General features: G+C 44.9%; 1 protein-coding gene across 1 annotated transcript in view; it reads right to left on the bottom strand.

The window, feature by feature from the left end:
- HYDIN (HYDIN axonemal central pair apparatus protein) overlaps positions 1-19,951 on the bottom strand; it is a 136,685-nt gene that overhangs the window by 5,355 nt on the left and 111,379 nt on the right. Inside the window, exons 65-82 of the mRNA XM_033158672.1 lie at positions 19,559-19,777; positions 18,592-18,752; positions 18,190-18,314; positions 16,921-17,146; positions 15,926-16,138; positions 14,667-14,802; positions 13,302-13,467; positions 12,681-12,828; positions 12,233-12,440; positions 10,539-10,760; positions 10,146-10,315; positions 8,343-8,541; positions 7,179-7,337; positions 5,012-5,292; positions 4,094-4,313; positions 2,836-3,048; positions 1,878-2,041; positions 233-383 (exon numbers count right to left, since the gene is read on the bottom strand). Of these exons, the coding sequence (XP_033014563.1) occupies positions 233-383; positions 1,878-2,041; positions 2,836-3,048; positions 4,094-4,313; positions 5,012-5,292; positions 7,179-7,337; positions 8,343-8,541; positions 10,146-10,315; positions 10,539-10,760; positions 12,233-12,440; positions 12,681-12,828; positions 13,302-13,467; positions 14,667-14,802; positions 15,926-16,138; positions 16,921-17,146; positions 18,190-18,314; positions 18,592-18,752; positions 19,559-19,777 (3,381 nt within the window). The remainder of the gene's footprint in view (positions 1-232; positions 384-1,877; positions 2,042-2,835; positions 3,049-4,093; positions 4,314-5,011; positions 5,293-7,178; positions 7,338-8,342; positions 8,542-10,145; positions 10,316-10,538; positions 10,761-12,232; positions 12,441-12,680; positions 12,829-13,301; positions 13,468-14,666; positions 14,803-15,925; positions 16,139-16,920; positions 17,147-18,189; positions 18,315-18,591; positions 18,753-19,558; positions 19,778-19,951) is intronic.

Genomic DNA, 19,951 nt, shown 5'->3' on the forward strand with positions numbered 1-19,951 from the left:
AATAAAATGTTGTTGTTGTTGTTGTTGTTGTTGTTGTTGTTGTTGTTGTTGTTGTATGGAAATCCGTGCAGCCCAGAAGGGGGCTGATGGTGGACTGGCTGCATCCCCAAAGCTGTGCTGAGCAGGCTGTCCTTAAACCTCCACTGATGTGGTCCCTATGAATGGGAGGAATCCTTCTACTTCAGGAGCCCACAGAAGGGCAAAGGGAATGGTGTTCAGGCGAGGTATTTACCTTGGCACTGTACATGCCTTCCCTATAAGAGAAGAAGGTGAGCTTGTGGTCTTTCTTGGCAGCAGCAGGCACATCCACATAGTCCAGGGTCTTCAGTGTGGTGGTCAATTCCAGCCTTTCGGGCTTCAGCATATCCACTGTCACACGGAATCTGTCAGAGGAAGGAGAGTCACCACATTCACCCTCTAAATGCTCCACAGGGACTACATGTGTAATGTTGGCTGTGGCTGTGCAAAGAAAGGGAGGCCACTTTCTCCCCAGCTTTATCCACTGAAGAAAAACACCCACAAGCACATAACTGTCTTCGGCATAATTTGCAGCTTTTCAACTTTTATTCAAGCAAGTTAAAAAATAAATAGCTTAGCCTCTTCAGCTGAGTTATGGGCAGGGCCAAGTATGCAGACATTTAGCAGCAAACCATATTTATTCCAATGATGTGAAAAGTTTCACTTGCTTGTTTCTACAGATTAAGCTGGTGTTAAAGGCACAGGGCAGCCATTACTACTACTACTATTGAAATTTGTATTCTGCCCTATACCCAAGATTCTTGTCCCATTCCATAGCATCCTAAGTCTTTAGTTTGGGTTTTCTTGGCAGAGGAATATAATATGGACTTGCTGGAGCAATATTCAAAGGTGGGATTTGATTGATGTGACCACAGAAAGAGAAGGAAAAGATGAAAGGAGGCTGAAAGTCCATTTGGGGGCAAGGTGTTGACTTCCAGCTTGGAGAAGCACTGGAGAAGTGCACCGCACCGCAATTGTGAAAGGAATATATTCATTTTGCTCCTGTGGCCCATCACAAGCAATATAGTCTTGATGAGGGCTCACCAACCTGACTCAAAAGAGTCACATTTCATTGCACAGCTGGACCATCAATCTCACCCATTTCATGGTCCTTCAATACATTTCTGCTTTGATATATCATCATCAGGCAAGAAATTGGTGTGGTTAGGGGGTATGAGGAGTCTGAGCAACATTTGGGGGTGCTCAGAACCACCTCTATGGAAACAATGTTCATTTTATGTGGACCTCAAAGGGTCTAAGGTTAAGAAAGGCAACTGCTGGGAGCTCTGGGATGTATTGCAGTTTCCTCACATAAAATAGAAGGAAGACAGGTGGAGACTCACTCAGAGCTATACTGTTGCCCTGGACTTAGGAGGTGGAGAATGTAACAAAGTGATTTTTTGTGTGCCACACAGTGCAACCAAACTGCAAGACCTAGACCACAGACTAGGATAGCTGCTGCATCCTTCACCGGTGCTGCCCAGGCTTTTGAGGTATGCCTGGCTGTAGATCCTTCCTTCCTTCCCTCCCACGTCCTGCTGTGGAAATAAGTCATAGCCTGCATGGAGCTCACCACTGGTCACTGCAGAAGTCTCAAGGCTTTCCTTGGACTGCAAACAAAGCTCACCCAACAGAGTGCAACTCTCAGCCAATAGAACTGCAGAGATAGCCTGTGGAAAACTCAGCCTGGGAGGGCTGAGAAAGGCAAGAGGTCTGAAGAATTCAGGGACCATGGCCTGTAACAGGTTAATGAAAATGGATGCCAAGGCACACCTTGAACTGTAGAATCTTGCTTGGCACTGGATGGAACAGACGCTGCCAGTCCCAACCCTATGACACACACACCCCATCCCATTTACCTTTGTGGCTTGTTTAGCCAATTGGTGATTGGGAGAAGTTCTGTGTAGAATGTTTTGCATGGAATTTCTCTTACGATGTTCCCAGCAGACTTTGGAGGCTCTGCGGTGCCTTGCAGGAGGTACAGCAGCCCCGTCCCATCCGGGAGGGGGAAGAAGATGGACCCCTAACAGGCAAGAGGAGAAATGAGAACCTCAAGATACACACATGACATGACCAGATTTCCCCTGTGAAATGTGGCTGCTTTGAAAGATACTAGGAAAAGAAGACTGTCCTCAGGTCACCTGGCATTTGCAACAGAAAAACAAAACAGCTGCTTTCTCCTAGAAATGCCACTCTCTGGAGTAAGCCCACCATGCTCAATGCAACATAGCAGAGCATCAAATGAAGCTGCGGAGGTGCTTCTACAGCTAAAATACTTTTAGCCCACCTAAAGTAATGAACCGAAGTTAGTCAGATCCATTAACTTCAATGGGTTCACTGAGTATGACTAGCATTGGATCCAGCTCTTAGTTTTTGTGTTTTTTAGTTTAATATTATTTTATCTTTTTCTATTTTCTATTTTTTATTTTATTTTTTATTTTTTGTAATCCTTGGCCATGAAACACGCTGGGTGACCTTACGCCAGTCACTGCCTCTTAGCCCAACCCACTTCAAAGGGCTGTTGCGAGGATTAAATGAGGAAGGAGAGAACCAAGTACGCTACCTTGAGCTCCTTGGAGAAGTAATGTGTGATATAAATGCAATAAATAAAATATTTCTTTTTAATAATTACTTTAAAATAATTATTTTAAAACAATTGGCTGATAAAGGTACATGGAAACTTTGGGCTGCCAATAGCAAGTCACCATAGAGAGAAGCCCACAAATCTACTCCAATTCCCTAGCAATTCTGACCCGAGACCCAAAAGATCCTCTCTGCCTCCCGTCCCCGGCATCTTTGCCCATTGTTGTGAAATACCTGATCCTTCTTGTTGTCTGTATTCATGGCAAGGGGTCTGTAGGTGACTTCATACGGCTTGTTTTGCTGGTGGGCTTCTACCCTAAGGAACTCTGCACCCTTCCATTGCTCCCCTTCGATGATTGGCCGCAGAGTCCATGCCTGGTTGGTCTTGTTGGATAACATAATGGTCTGTGTATGCTTTGCCCGTACCTGACATGTGAAATTCACCACCTGAAGAACGAGAGGAGAGGACAGAGAGTGTCTTAGTTTTTTCCCATATGGTCAACACACTTGAATTCTGAACATGCTCCGGGTGGTTTTAGCACATTAAAAAACAGGCTGTCCAAGCCTCCTTTTCTTCAGAGCTGTTTCGGTACTGGTTTCCTGAATTTCACCTTGCTAAATAATTTCCCTTCACAAAGAGGAAAAAGCTCTCCAGGGCAGCTGACTGAAGATGGGAATTACACTGGGGAAGCAAGAGTGCCAGTGCACCATCTCAAAGAAAAAATGAATGGGTGGGACTAGAGGTGGTGGGGTTGTTGTCAGTCCTTCATAGTCTGGAGTCACTTAACCTGGGGCCCTCAGATGTTCTTGGACTCTACCTCCAATCAGCTATAGTCAGTACGGCCAGAAGTCAAAATTTGATGTGAGTTGTAGTCCAACAGCATCTAGAGGGCACCCACTTGGGGAAGGCTGGCTTAGAGCTCAAGAGCCCACAAAGCACATCTTCCCCCAAGCACAAAAAGCATTTGCAACTGGTATTTTATCAATGGGGGACATTTTGAAGACATTTGAGTTGCTACATCTGTATTACTCCTTATTTGGTAATTCAGGGATAGCAACAACATGGTATCTTCCAAATACTGCTACAATTTCCATTACCCCTGGCCATTAGCTATGCCTTCTGAAGCTGAAAGGCCTCTGTAGGTTGTATACAAAGTTTCCACAAATAAAAAGTGTATGTTGCAGGTTATTATGGTAAGGGTGGAGATACCAACATCTGACCTTTATTTTTTAATAAACAGAAAAGAACAACTAAAAGGAGAGTGTTGGGACATGGCCAAATGGGGGGAAGAGGATGGAAGGATAACTGTATTTCAGTTTTGCATGGTAGTTCAGGGAGTGCAAATCTCAGAGGTTTCACATCCAAGCCTGATCCAAACACATTAATCCTCTGCCCAAATATGCAAATACAACTGCAGAGAGTGTTCCACGTGCTAGTTGCATGTGAGACCTGCCATCCCACAAAAACAGTCCTGTTACGGAGGTTTTGTACCTCTTTGACCTGGGGAACTCCCACACAGCATCCGGTGAGCATGAGCTTGAGTGATTCTCTGCCTTGGATGTGGCACTGGAGGTTCTCATAGCAGATGTCCTGACTCTGCTCACAGGGGTGGAAAGTCACTTCAAAGAAGACGTCCGTTCCTGGGGAAATGTAGCCTTCCACTGGCCTAATGGAGAAGTCTGGCTTGAAGCGCTTGGCGTCCCATTTAAATCTTTCCACGAAAAGAAAAAGAAGCATTTCAGCAGGAGGGTGGAGGACAACCCAGAAAGCCCCTTTGCTCTCCTTTCCTCCACACTTCCTTCCTTGAGCCATTTCAAGAGGCACATTTGGAAGAAAAAGACAGGAGGCTGACCAGCACGTGGGAGGCTGAAGGCCAAACCCACTGGATGCAGATTGCTGATCTCTAGTGCTGAGAGTTGCTGCCATGCAGGGAAATAGAGGTATTATAATAGATACAATCTATTAAAGATGCCTCCATTGGGGTTGGGTAAACACACATTTTGGATTAGCCCTTCTGAAGATGGTTGGTGCTCAATGGAAGGGCTACAGAGAGGAATTACTGAAAAGGAGTTGATGCAGTCACAACCCCCTAGTGACAAAGACAGTGGGAGGTGATGGGGGAAGGATAACAGGATTGGAAGGAAACTCAGGTGAGTGGTATTGCCCTAACAGAATCCTGGGTTACTCAAAAATGTGCAAACGTTTTTACCAGCTGAAGCTTTCCCAGTGGACATGGATTTATTGTCCTGTTTCCTCTCTGTTTTGTTTTGCCTTTGACACCTCTGGAACAAGTGAATGGCCACTTAAGCCAAGTGGACTTGAAGGGAGGAAGACCAGCCTTGTGGAACATAAAGGATGGTGGGGTGGGGTGGGGAGGAAAACTAAGCCAGCAGGACTTTCTCTGTTTACCCCACACCGATGTCTCCTGTGTTCTGCATCATGATGCGCCGGGAAGCCTGGCTCCGTAGCACCACTGCTCCAAAAGGGACATGATACTGGTCCAGGCTGACTTCGATGCCCTGGCTGCAGCCTTGCACCACAAAGAGGGAGCGCAGGATCCCATGGCACTCGAGCAGGACCTCCTCTTTGAACGGCAGGATGCGGCTCTTCGGGGCAAAAGTCACCTCCACGTGGCATGTGCCTTCTTTGGGCTTCAGGGTTATTTCATTGCATGGAGTCATGGAAAGAACCTGTCCAAGAGATATGGGACTGAACAGTGAACACTCCCTGGACCAGACATTGCCCCAGATAACTCCAAGGAGCTGCTTTTCTACAGCAAGTCTGGTAGGTTTGGTTGCTAAGGTTGCCACTTTTTTTCTCTGGCAGAACAGCTACATAAGAGGCAAATGTTGAACAGGTATGGCTTTTGCACCATGAATATGTAATATGTGAAGGACAAGCTCTTCCTGGATTTATTTAGAATGGACCTACCTCAAACAAATTAAACTTGGGTCCCATTCTGAGGTAACACCCTCTCATGTTCCTGATAAACAGACCTGGAACCCCCACCTCAATGCTTCACTTTTTTCCAAACTCACTTGCAAAATGTTGCAATTAGGAGGACTTACTGTAATCTTATTCCCACTGCAAAGATTCATATGAGATGTAGTTCCATGGCTCTTGGTGCCCTAGTAGACCCATCAGGATCCATGGATACTATGTACTTCACAGAACACTAGGATGTCTTTTCAACAACTATTAATTGTCTGTGCTTTTCTGTAATTCATTCCCCTCTAACCTCCCTGCACTTCCTCCACATGTCAAACATATACTGTACCTGTAACTCAGGATAACACTTCAAACATCTAATGAAGTGGACTGTAGTTCACCTCAGCTTAAGCCATAATAAATGTGTCAGTCTTTGTTCTTTTCACTGCAACAATCTTGCATGGCTACTACCCCTCTGTAACTGGGAAAAGTAGCTTCCATGGATCCTGATGATGCTAATAGGACATCTTTGGGAACTAAAGCTCCCAGGGGCTCTTATGCCTAGGATACTTGCTATAACTATATCCGAAGTCTAAAGGACCAATGAATGCAAAGATAGCCATTTGGTGATCTTGGATTGGAGGCGGTTGTGTCAAGGAGGGTCAACACTGGGCTGAACTTCAGAGGGGAGATGGATTCTATCTAAAATGGGTATGAGTTTTCAGAACTGTGAAATGTAATATCCAAACAAACATCTCAATTATAAACTTTGACACCCTTACTAGATAGGACAGGCAATGCTTCGCATTTCTCCTTATGCAGTTAAAGGTCCTGCCAGATAAATGGGTAGCAATTCAGTTGCCCCAGTAGAGACCAGGCTGCCTGGTCTGCTAGCCAAATCAAATCAAATTTTATTAAACTGTCACAGACCAAATGTCTGCTAGCCAAGCATTTTCAGAAATAACCAAACCACTCATGTTTCTCATTTTCCTTGCTTTCCACCAGCATATGGTACTGCTTGAACATGGAGGTTCCGTTTAGATCACAAGGCTAACAGAACCAGTCATAATTTCACAGGAGTGCAGTTGAAGAAAAAAATAAGTTATAACATTGGTCTGCATAAAATATACCTGAAGTTGTTCAAACCCAGTTCAAAGTGCCCAAACTAGAACAGAATCCAAGTTCTGTCAGAGTTCTATCCTAAGGTAACCAATTACAAAAGCCATCCACTCTTCCCATGCGTTGTCAAAAGCAGAGGAAAGCCAGAAAATACATTATGTTTGGGAGGGCCCTCTTTGGTGAGAGTTTGTCTGGCTTAGCTTTGGCAGTGTTCCAGAAGCCAAATTTGACTGGTAAGACATTTTTGGTTAATGATTCTGCTATACAATAGCATTTATTCCTTCACTCAAAATAGAGTCAGGTGAAAAATATCCAAGTCTTAACTTTTCTGAGCAAATAATGGATAGTAGCCTTACTTATTATGTAATTGAATTCTTTCTCAGTGATTTTGATATGCAATCCTACGGGCGGGGGGAGTGTTTAAGCCACTGAAATTAGAAATGCATCACAGTATTAAGAACATAATCCCTTATGTTAGAATGACCGGTGGTGGAGGGGATCCCATGGCAGGAGGTGGGGGGACCCTTACCTTGTGTTCCTGCAACTCTGATGCAGAGTACATGAAATTTAGGTTGAAGGTGACAAACGTGACACTGCGGTTCACTATCGTCACCATCTTCTTCACAGTGTGCCCTGGAGGGACAGCTCCAAATTTCAGCACTTTGTTGTGAGGTTCTGCAACCTCTATCTGTGGGCAAAGAAAACACACAGTGGGGACAACTGAGATGGAGCAGGAAAAAGAGGTAAGAAAATGGCACAGGCTAGTGTGATGAAGGGTCCATATAACAATTAGACATTAGGACAAAATGACACCAGGAGAGTGGATGAAAGGCTCAAGGATGAGAAAACAATGTCTTTTAGGAAAAAACAGCAGGTGAGCGATTATGCTGAAAGCAGAAAAGATTCAAAATTTTTGTGCCTTCATGATGTCTGGATTGCCCCGAAGAAGCTGCTGGTGCTTCTTTCAGATGCCTCAGTCCCCCTGTCTCCTTCCAAGATCTCCAGATTTCCTTCAATGATGGAAAGTCAAACTCCTCACCATTTCCCTCTGGCCTAGCATGTCACCAAGCAGAGGTGGAGAACATACTGGGCAACAGCTCCTGCAGTCCTTGAGCACTGGTCCTGCTGGCTGCTGGAAGTTGGGGCACAGATGATCCCCATCCCTGTCGTGAACATCTACCCTCCTTCCAGTGTGAGCTTTGGATATCCCTGACTGTGACGCAATGTTGTTTCAGAAGTGCCTAATTCAACAATCTCATATTCAGCCCAGGGAAGGGACTTTCAAGAGTTCTAACCATGTTGCTTTGCTCCTACCCTGTCTGCAACCACTTTCATGTCACTGTGTATTTGCAAGAACTTAATAGGTTCTGCCCCACTCTGCACACCTCAGTTAATGACCATGTCAGTGCTAACTCTTCTATCTCGATGTAAAAATTGAGGAGTAGCCCCTGCTCATTTGGAGGATCTTTTCCTTGCTTTCAACTTAGATTTGACTGTAGAAACCCAACAAATGCAAAGCTGAAGGAAGCCAATTCAATAAGGATAAATAAGATACAGCTCCTAGAAAAACATCCCACTTGCCTAAAGAATAACATATTTGAGCAGCATCTTATAAGAGGCACAAAAGCTGAAGTCTTAATTTGGCCTCTCTGGCTCTGGAGCCCAGGGGTCCAGGACACTCACTCAGTCTCACCTTCATCTCAATGCCCTTCCCGAAGACCTCAATATTACGCTGCAAGACCCCATTGATTTCAAAGGTGATGACCTCATGGTAGGAAATGGCCTCCCGGGGATAGAAGGTGATTGGAATCTCTGTCTTTCCTCCAGCAGCCAGCACTTCAGCATGGAAGCCAACCTCGAGGGAAGCTGTGTTGGTGAACAAGCATTCCAGGCTATGAAGAGGCAGAAGAGACTATCATCAAACTTACAGAGTGGTGGTCATTCTCTCCAGCCACAAAGCCTGCCTGAGCCCCTACTAGGTTCTAGACTTAGGTGGCACTGATACCACATTTTGAAAAAGAATGATTCTTTCTCCAAAAAGGTGCCTCTGACTCTGAAAGATGAGCAGCTTTCCAACAGTTTGACTTGTGGGCCTCAAATATGACTGGGAAAAAATGATTTTTGGAATAAATATCAAGGAGTGCCAGGTTATAACTCTTTTCCTGTTTTGTAAGAGTTTTATATGTTGCTCAGAAGAATTTATATTTAAGGTTTAGGTTAATCTTAATGTGACAATTTATACTTTTTACAGCACATTTTAATTGATTTACATGTGACTGATACGTTCTATGCTGATCTGCCTACCCAGTTGACTTTTTATTTAATCATTTACTTAATTATTTATTAACTTGCTTCATCATTTTATTTAATTATTTAACTTGGGGTTATAATTATTTGTACACTGTATTATTTGCTTTCTGGTTGTAATATTTGTATCATTGACAGCTAAAAGTAGCAGGGTTGCCAATATAGATGGTAAAACTAATTAATTCTGTATAAACTGCCCTGTGTCATGCCGCCTATTTAATCTATGCCACTTATTTGGAATTATTAAGCTACATTTTCAAAAAGCAAATGACTGTGACAGGGATTGAACTTCCCTGCTCTCCTTCTTTTTACCCTCTCACAGCCTCCACAATCTCCCTCTCATCTCTCTCTCTCTCTCTCTCTCTCTCTCTCTCTCTCTCCCTCTCTCCCGCCCTCCCTCCCTCCCTCCCTCCCTCCCTCCCTCCATACAGTGATCAGCTCTAATGTCTGTGCTTCTGCTATGTGCATTTTTTCTTGGGCTAATAGCTGCTCTCGGTGGAAAGATGCACAGTGCTTTGGGATTTTGACAAACCAATGCTGTCACCTCCACTGACAATGTTGAGGCAAGGCACTAGAACACAAGGGGCCCCTCCCAGTGCAGAGTTGGAGCAGGCAAAGAGAGAGAAGACATGATCCAAAGTGTTGTGTCACACATTCATCCCTTCCTGACTGCTAATGTCCCTGTGCAAATGGGGCATCACACATTTGTCAACTACCACATCAGGGGTGAGGTTTATACTTTCCAACACCTTCAAGAAGTGAGGCAGAAAATGGAGGTTGGGACCACTAACGATACCAGCTGGTTTATCCCAAAAAGCCCATCTAAGCACCAGGAGATCTTCTAATTGAAACCCCAACAGATGCTGCAGATTGAAAGGGTGACTGGGCTGTGATGCCTTTTAAGGAGAGTCTGCTGATTTAGGTAGTGTATTGATATGCCCTTTGCTGATGGGGCTATATAAATTCCCAAGGCAGGCATGGGACTTTGTCTGAGCAATGGTCAGTTTGACCTTCCCTGCCTGTAATTTTTGGTTCTGATACTCCCACCTTCTGCCCTCCACCGTGCTGGCTCTTTGCTCTGCCTGTAGCCCAACACCACACCACTGCCAATGCTGTGTATCTGAATTTACCTCTTGCACATCTGGCATGGTACTCTGTGTCTGTGAGGCACATCATTGGTCCAGCTTACCTTGCATCCTTGGCATCCTTATTTGTGACAGTCAGGATTCGTTTTGAAACAGTCATTCCACCTTGGTAGATGAAGCAGCTTCCAAACTCCACTTTGGTGTGGGAGAAATGGATGCTGGGATTCACAGCTGAGCCTTCCAGCACACAAGTAAACGTTGGTCCATGGCTGATCTGTGAGAACAGGGAGAGGCTGCCTCAGAACTGGTCAGATTAGTTGTCAGACTAATACAGGTATATGCTTGGCTAATTTTATTTTTAAGACAATATCTGATTGTGCTGGGAGTTTTAAGCTTTTTTATATATATCCTTAGTGTAAATATCAAGTGGGTGATTTGAAACCTTCTCGTCAGACAACAGAAGAAACCCACCACCACCGACCCTGGGTCTTCCTTACCTGCAGCTTCAGCTCCACATCTTTTAAGGTGCATGGCTTCAGTGGGTGGAAGGACAGCATGACCTCTGTCCGATCCCCTGCTTCTACTACTTCATTATTTGGAGAGATGGCAAAATATTGCTGCACTGCTTTGGCAAGGTCAAGTTCCCATGAGAAGTTGAAGTTGAATTTGCCAGTATTCAGAATATAGAAATGGCACTGAGCATAATCACTGACTTGCATCTGTCCAGAGCAAAAAGAAGACGCAGCATTAATACTGTTGCAGAACCACTGCTTGTTATAGGCAAGGCTTGTCTTCCTTTGAGCTAGTGGTGCCACCCACAAAGTGGTGCCACCCACCCCTAGTTTGGATAGTCACTCCAGAAGGATACCATGGTCGGTGGTATGAAAAGCTGCTGAGAGGTCAAGAATAATTAACAGGGAAATGTTTCCCTTGTCTCTCTCTGGATAGAGGTCATCATACAGGGCATCCAAAGTAGTGTCTGTGCCAAAATCTGGCCTAAACCCGATTGGAATGGATCTAGAAAATCAGTTTTTTCCCAAAAGTGCCTGAATCTGGTCTGCAACCACTCGCTCCAGAACCTTGCTCAGGAAAGGGAGATTAGCAACTGGTCGGTAGTTAGTTAGGTTTTCCGAATCCAGGGAAGGTTTCTTAAAGAATGGTTTTTATCACTGCCTCCTTCAAAGAGGCATTGATCACCTCCCTGGCCCAGCCAACTGTTCTCTTCCCGTTGGGTTTTATCAGCCAAGAGGAGCAAGGATCTAGAGTGCAAGTGGTTGCCCTGACCGATCCGAGCACCTTGTCCATATCCTCAAACCTTACCAACTGAAACTCATCCAACACAACAGGACTAGACAGTGCTCTGGACACCCCATGAGATTCATCTGCTATAACAGCAGAGTCAAGGTCTTGGTAGATGCAAGTGATTTCATCCTCAAAATGCTTTGCAAACAAGTCACAGCGAGCTACCGTTGGTTCTCCCACCTCCTTTGGGCCAGCCTGTAAAAGGCCCTGTACAACCTGGAAAAGCTCTGCAGGAGGACATAATGAGGATGGAATGGAGGCAGCAAAGTATGCTTTCTTTGCTGCCTTCATGACCACTAGGTAGGATTGATAATGAGCCCTTATCAGTGTTTGGTTGCATTCATTCAGATCTTTCCTCCACTTGCATTCAAGCCGTCTCCCAGCTTGTTTCTTTGCCCTAAGCTCTGGAGTATACCGGGGGGCAAACAGGCTCCATGAACTGAGAGAGGGCACTCAGGGGTGATCGTGTCAGTAGCCCAAGCCATTCAGGTGTTAAGAGTGCAATGGCACCCGTGCCCCACCTCTGCACTAGGGTGTAAGCTCCACTAAGCTCAGTTTGATTTTTTTTCTCAAGTTGCATGCATAATATGATCCTTCTGCAGTGGGAGAGAAGGGAATTTGTCACCATCTGGAGTGTTGCCAAAGAGCATCAGAGTACATTTCTGCAAGGACCTCTCTCAGTTTCTACCTTTCCTACACTTGAATCCACAATGCTGATGCTTAGGGATCGGCTTAGCCGATCTGCTTGGGGACGTTTCCATCAACACACCTTGCTGTTACAGATACTGTTTCTCAAGCCATCACTATGCAGGAACTGACTGAGGAAAATTCTGCAAATTGCTGATGCTTGTTGGAGTCAAGTAGCGCTAAGATAATCCTTGGTTCTCACCTCTTGAAAGCTGATCCGGTGTGGCTGGTCAGGGTCCAGCTCAGTAAGCAAACCATTACTTTCATGACACTTCACAGACACATTCATGGTGTGGCCAGTGGCTTTGACGTTCAAACAGAGGGGTTGGCTCTTTCTTTTGACATCACAGATCAAGTTGAAGTTTACCTCCCCCTCCAGGTTTGGCATGAATAAGATGCTAATAGGAAGCCTGGTGAGAAAACACCACACATTTGGTTGGGGTTGGTTGCACTGAGAAAACTAGTCACAAGGATAACTGCATCCTGTAGGATGCTGAGCCCTTTCAGCACTGAGGGCTTTTCAGGACCAGTTAACCCCTCATAAACTTTATGAAGGGAATGTCTGGCTCGCTCCCAATCAACAGGGACACCCTGAGTCCCAAGAATGTGCCTTCAAGGCACTTGCCATCTAGCTCCACATCCTCCTTTACCTGGAATGAGGTGGGATTGAGCCTTCCATGGGCTGCAATTTTAGACAGCTGATTCGCCCCTCTGAAAAACGAGTGCCTTCTCTGAAGGCAAAATTGTAGGTCTCATTCTCATTGTTGATAATGTCGATGCTCTCACGAGCCTCGTGTCCTTAGGGAGAAAGGAACAGCAGCAGAATGCTAGTTTGAGTCAGTTTGCTAGAGAGAACTCACTGCCTTCCCAATTATATTTACTCAGAATCTTTAGTGTCTATGAGTAAAATGTATTTCCCCCCCCAATAAAAACTTATGCAAAATGAAATTTATCCTTTAAAATTCACATGTCTCTGAATTTTGCAACGCCAATGCAGTTTTTCACCTATAATATATAAACAAAAATGGAAATATTAAAGGGAAAGACCATTTGGTTCTTACCTTGCAAAGTTGATTTCTTTGTGCACCAAAATACTAAATATTTTTAATGAATATTTGTTTTAAGATTAAATTGCAGAATATGATTAGACTGTACCATACGTTTATACAAATTGTATGAAATATGGCAAATAGATATTCAGACTGGGAAAATAAGAAACTAAAATGGACAGATCTGCTCCCCCCCCTGCTGCCTCCCATGTCTGTCCTTACCAATAAGGAGTGAGCGGAAGTTCAGGTGGGATCTTTCCAGAAACACAACAGGGTCCGTGGTGTGGCCAACCAAGAGGAATGGGACAGAAAGGTTGTGTTCAGGGATTGAGAAAGTCCAAAAGGATTCTGTGGTGTCCAGATGTTGTGGGATGAATTCAAAAATGACCTACAGGTAAAAAGACAACCGTAAACCTCTAGCACAGCCCTGCTCTTACTAGTGGCAGTTTGACCCCCCCCCCCTTTTTACCATAATGCTTTCAAAAGTATTTCAACACACACACACACACACACACACACACAGGACTTCCTTAGTTTTGCAGCCTCTTCCTTCTCTACTAGGAGGCATTGGCTAAAAATATTATTAAAACCCCTGGTTTTCCAATAGTCAATATTGAGGAACTCTCTTTCTCAGCACTCTCAAGGAACAGCACAGGCCTGCTTCACTTTAAGGACAGATATTGTTATGTATTCTGTGATCTGTGTTTGCCTGAGCTTGAGTCTGTACTAAGGATTCTGAGCTCCTGTGTTCTGATTTGATACGTGATGTCCAATCACAGAACATTTCAGGATTTGGGACTTTGCCATTGGCATTTGAACTCCGAGTCATGATTTGCAGTTTGGAAATCCCAATCACGTTGGGAGTGGGAGTGGCCCAGGGAGTGGGAGTGGCCCAGTTGCTTTGCCCCTGTTTTCCCAGTTATGTAGGTCAATAAAGGTTCTTGCTGTTATCACAGTGTCTTGCCTTGTGGAAACCCACCTACACCAGATATAGTCTTCCCTTTCCATTTCTTGCTCTTAGTGTGGGTCTTACTGACAAAATTGTCACACCCACAGTTCCATAGGCTCTCTTTCACTCTTCAGGTCAAGGGTGGTATGCATTGTAGTAGTTGCTGCCTGCTTAACTTGTAATTTTGCTGTCTGAAGCAACATTTATATATTCTGTCACTTGTATTTCCTATAATAAACCAAGCTTTCTTTATGCCTTGGAGTGAGAAGTTATTGTGGGCATGAGGTTAAGGGTTAACACATAACAAGCACATGTCATAACTTCAGCAAAAGATCCTAAACCTATCTTTAGTGTGTGTATGAATACACATGAGTGCTAGACATGCATGTGGGTTCAGAACACATACTGTTACCAGAATAGATGTGCTTCTGTGTTGGCTTGCTGGAATAAGAATTACCAGAAGTGGAAAATGGAAAAGGTACATGTATATGACACATCCATATATGTCTCGCCCTTTGTATGTCTGAATTCCACACTTCCAAAAGGAACAGGCTACCAGGAGCGGCTACACCCTTGCCAAGGAAGAATCAGAGGCAAGAGGTGGTAGCCCTAACTTGGCATTCCTTCTGCCAACTCACCTCCACTTTTTTCTCTGGCCGGAGCTGGCCTCGCTCCATAAAGCAGATGAAGGCAGCATACTCTTTGTTCTCCTGCTGCTCACAGACCCACTGGAAAGAGTAGGTGGCATTGGTGGGGTTCATGATGGCAAAGCTCCTGCCCAAGACATGGAAGAAGTGACATCAGAGACATGTTAGGCTGTCAGCTAATGGGGGGAAAGTCTAGTTGATTGATCATCTATCTTTTAAGAAACCAAACAAATTGCATTTATGCACTTTTGCATAGCACCAAAGGCCTAGTACAAGGATATGTGCTTGGTTGTGTTTTTTTATGTGGTGAAGTACAACACAATTTATTTCTTAAAGCTATCACTCATTTTAGAGAGAAAGACTATTTTTAACATTGATTTTCTTTCCCTTTACAATAACAAGCCTATCACAAAACCACATAAAAAATAAGCAAGTGTACCTTCATTTTCAGAGTGCTACTGATTAAAAGTCAGCCCCTACCAGTGAATCAAATAAACTTGAGTTGATTAATCTACTGATCACATCAATAAAAGCTTGAAGCCTGGATGCAAATAAAAGTGCCTGGTCCACTAATTTAGCATGTGTGTCACTGTCAGCCAGAACTCAAGTTATTGGGTGAAGTTACGAAATTCACAAGCTTGAATCCCTGACTCTCCTGACTTTTATCAGATAAATGGCATGCTTTATATGAAGAAAAACAATGGTAAATGTTCCCAGAAGCCAAAACATAAACAATAACAAGACCTATTTATTACATCAATAAAGATATAGCAAAACAACCAAATAATATTAATCAGAAGAGGGAACACCAGCTGAATAACCCATTTTGACAAATCTTTTTCCTCAACTGTCCTTGGAGGCAGTGATAACATCCAACTACTGAGGATATATCCTTATTCCTCTTGTGCTTTTCTGCTGATAAACATTCTTTTTTCTATGTAGGTGCTTTTGCACTGATGCAAAATTTTCAGATGTTAGCAATGCTCCCAAGGTGGCTGCTTCAGACGCTCTCCAGAGTCGTGACTGGCGCTGGTGTGCCATGCAGGAAGGAGAAATAGCAGAAACACAACCATGGAAGAAACTGCTGCACCAGCAGCCCCACCATCCTGGACATGCAACACTGCCAAAGGGAAAGCAGCTCTCTTGGCTGAGGGAAACCCCAAGCCCAAGGGATGTTCCCAGTCACTGCTTAGAATACTTATAACTGTTTGAATGAAGCAGTCAATGCAAAGAGCTGACTGGATACTCACCGGGTGTTTCTGACATACACTCCTATAGAGGTAAATTCAATCACTTTGGTGTTGGCATCCAGGCTCATCCCACCAGGCCCTCGCAAGTCTTGGCTGCGTCTGTGCGCAGTGATGTAATTGGAATCTTCCAGCTCAAAATGACAGAAGGGCAGGAGGCTCTTCGCCTTCACAGTCACAACCGGGCCTTCCTCATCAGGCTTCAGGTTAGAAATACTGAAAGGGGAAAGGCCCAGGTTGACAGGGAATATAAAAATAATTTTCTGGGACTCCCTACCCCACACATGGCATGTGATCCATCTTTTCCCCACAATGAAACTCTCTTGCTATTTTTCGGCCCCTGTGGCCGAATCACCACCCTTTCTGGACTAACAAATCCCCATTTTACTCAGTTTCTCACCAAGCAATATGTGGTCAATGCACATTTGCATCTGCTGGCATTCCAAGGCATAAGCAAAAGCTTCACCCTCATTTTGTCCCATTGAGCAGATATATATATATATGTACTATTCAGGTAAGTTCAGCATTTGACTGGTGTAGGCCTCCAGAGCATAAGGCTCAACGACTTGTGGCACTGTCAAGGAGAGTCAAAACTCTGTTGTTGGAGGCCTTTCCCCCCCTATTTATGGGAACACTTGAGCTGCCGACACCCCAAGCCCATCAAAAGGGGGGCAATGAGGTAAGAGGAAACCTGTGTTGCTGCCTCTGCACTGTTCCTCCTCCCCTGGATTCAGAGAGACAGTGTTGATGCCAGAAAGATGGTGGCTATAATTACTGTGCAGTCGTACAGAACAAAGTTCAGAGCCTTCTAAACCTAGGCAACAGCCATTTTGTTAGGAAGTCACAGAGCATGCTCATGCTGCCTGCCTCCCACCGAGCACCACAGCAGCTGTGTAAGGAAGCACTCAAGGTGAGAGCAAGACATAACAACATCTGCAGTGTCAAGAAGATTTGCTCTCTCAGGACTTGTGGATGGCATTTGTGGGAAGTCTCCTTACCTGCAGAGTAGGCGGCCCTCAAACTCTCCCACTTCCTGAGGACTGAATTTCATCTGGAGGGTCTGGGAACTCTTAGGAAGGATGGTACCACAGCTGGGCTCCATGAAGAAGGGGGCTCCGGTGGCTGCTGGGGACACGTAGGAAGAAAGGCTGTCCACCGTACTCTCGAAATGACTGAACCGTCGGCTGGACCCGGTCTTGATGGAAACAGCAGATGGAACTTCCCCTGGGTTGAAGGAAGAATTTGCTGAGACAACTGCTTCTCCTCAATGCATTATTCAAAGCAGCATTTTGTGACCTTCCATTTATTTTCCACATCTGGACGTTATGGCTTGTTATGAACTCATCTACCAGGGCAAACATCTCTGGGGCTTGGCGTGCAAGTTTGCCCTGGCCAGTGTCCTTCATGTTCCTTCATGTTATGGGGAAGAGGTGATGGCAACAGCAAGCACTTGAGACATAGAGCAAAAATGCCACGTTTAGGGTTGGCCTGGAAGCTGCAGCTTGCACAGAAGGTAGTGAAACAGCACAACTGAGTGGAGTGGTCAACTGTGAGCAAGAAGCACCACTTTTAAAAGAACTGTGCTGCCTGCATGTTTGCTTCTGGGCTAAGTCCTTAGCAAGCTTGGCCTACATTATGTGGAGGAAAGCCTTCTTGCAGACAGAGCTGTCTCTCTGCTTAGATATTCAAATGAAGTTGCATTGCAGCTGCTGAGATCCATATTGTGATAACTGGGGAGGGGTGGTGTGCTGCTTTTCTGTTGTGATGCCACTTCCACTTTGAAATAAGGCAAGCCCCAACTATGGATGAGCTTTCAGTGCTAACTAAAGGCTCATTTGCTATTCCCTAACAATAAGCTGTTGTAAAAATAATCTTGCTTAATCTTGATGCATTTACTGCATTTTAATGTGCTGGGGTTTTGTTTTGTTTTAATAGAAAATGTATTTATATGCTTGTGAACTGCCAAAGAAATGTTTTAAATAAGCATACAGACAAGCTAAAAGTTCCCCATTAACTCTCTAGAAAGCATCCCCTGCCAAGTAACTCCCTTCTGGCTGATGCAGCTACTGTTGTACCTATTGCAACCTGCCCTGAATGTCCCAGGCAAAAATATGAAAAGTCTTGAAAGATCCAAAAAGATGAGAGGAAAGGGCCAGCGGACAGGGACATGTGATGTTCCACAAGCTAGAAGGGAAGGATCTGAGGATGTTCTCAAGGCACCTGAGAAGTGGTGGAAAGTAGAGCCTGAGAAGCCCGCTAAGGCTTACCTGTTGCACCTTCTGGGCTGGCTGCCAAAGGCTCGGTAGCAAAGTTGACTGCCCTCCCGGTCTCCTCCATGGCCACATTCCAGGTGTATTCTAGCTTCACATTCCCTGTATTAGACAGCTCCACACTGGTAGAACAAGAGGGCAGAGAGAAAGGAAGGAAACTGGGAGGTTTGGCTCAGAACAGAGGAAAGAGAGGAGTTACTGTGCTCTGGTCACATATACTCAATTCTCTTCATCACTGAGTTTGGGGAAAACAAGGTGGCCTGAAGCATGAATCAGCCATGGGAATGCAGGTATATGTGTTTAGTACACTGTAAGGTAGAGGAAGCTGGGCTCCACAAAAAGGGGGGCACAAAAATAGAAGGCAGCCTCTGAACAAGATTCTGCATATTTGTTACTCACTTGTACACCCTCGTCTGGAACAGCAAAGTGTCCTTGAAGTTCACTGTCTCCACCTCCATTTTGTACTGTGTGTAGTCCACAATGGCACTCACCCAGAGCTCCAGTTCTCGGCCACTGTCTTCCACAGTTGTGTGAGCAGGTTCCGGATCTGTCTCAATCACCTACACCAACAGCAAAACAATAGGAACTAGCCACAATAGGAAGCAACCACAAGGTGGCTCGTTTCCAATGTTAAGAACATAAGAACAGCTCTTCAGGATCAGGTCAGTTGCTCATCTAACCCAGCATCCTGTTCTCACAGTGGTCAATAGGAAGCCTGCAAGCAGGAACCAAGTGCCACAGCACTCTCCCCCTCCTGTGGTTTCCAGTAATTGGTATTTAGGGGCATTACTACCACCGGCAAATGGATGGAGGCACTAGGAGAGGCCACTTTGCCAGTGAGATTCAGCAAAGGAAACAACTCATGTCCCAGTTCAGCAAGCAGCTTCAAGATGTCAAGCTTTTGCCTAATCTTAGCTACAGCAGCTCAGTAAATGAATTAGGACAACATCACAGGTCAGGTGATGAGAAAGTAACTAATTCCAAGCAATATGCAAATCCCAAGAGGACAGGCTTCATTTTCACCACCCATTAGATCTGGGAAGAAAATAGAATTTGTTTCCTTTGACATCTCCAGATGAGTGTAGCTCCTGAACCCAGAACCCAACAAGTGCCAGGTGAGGTTCATATGTGGCAAAGCAGCAAGCAGAAGAATAAAACAGCAGAGAAACCTCCTGGACAGCAAAAGGCTAAAGCAGGTCATGTGACAAATTCTGAACTGTACAACATGCATCAACTCCCCTGTTTCAATTTGTTTTGGACCTAGAATCCTCATTCCCTTGATGCAGAATTCAGCCTTGTTCGACTCAGCTCCATCAGTGCCTGCATGAGACCCCTCTGAGCACCTCTTCGCCCCCTTGTTCCTTACCTTCTTCTTAGTTGGGCGTGTTGTTGTGATACTCTTTGAGATGTCCACCCATTTGACAGTGTGGAGGCGATCGTCCCAATCAGGCACTTGGTCAGCTGGCAGCTGGAAGGCAATCTTGGTCACCTTGCACTTGATGGCCTCTTCTTTCAGTGTGACGGGGAGGCTAGATTTCAAGGTCACTGTGATGTTTTTGGTGCACCCGCTGTGCAGATGGCCAACCTAGGGGAGGGGTGTGGAGCACTAGAGAGTCAGATGTTGGTAAGATAACCAAGGAGAAATAGCAGGGACATAAAAGACCTGCATTGATCACTGGGCAGCACTGAAAGTAAACTGAGAGCACGTTGATGGTGACCTGCACTTTTCTCCTATGGGATTAATACAGCACTGGTGAAA

The sequence above is a fragment of the Lacerta agilis genome, chromosome 8 (genome assembly GCF_009819535.1).
Source record: "Lacerta agilis isolate rLacAgi1 chromosome 8, rLacAgi1.pri, whole genome shotgun sequence".
Classification (NCBI taxonomy): domain Eukaryota; kingdom Metazoa; phylum Chordata; class Lepidosauria; order Squamata; family Lacertidae; genus Lacerta; species Lacerta agilis.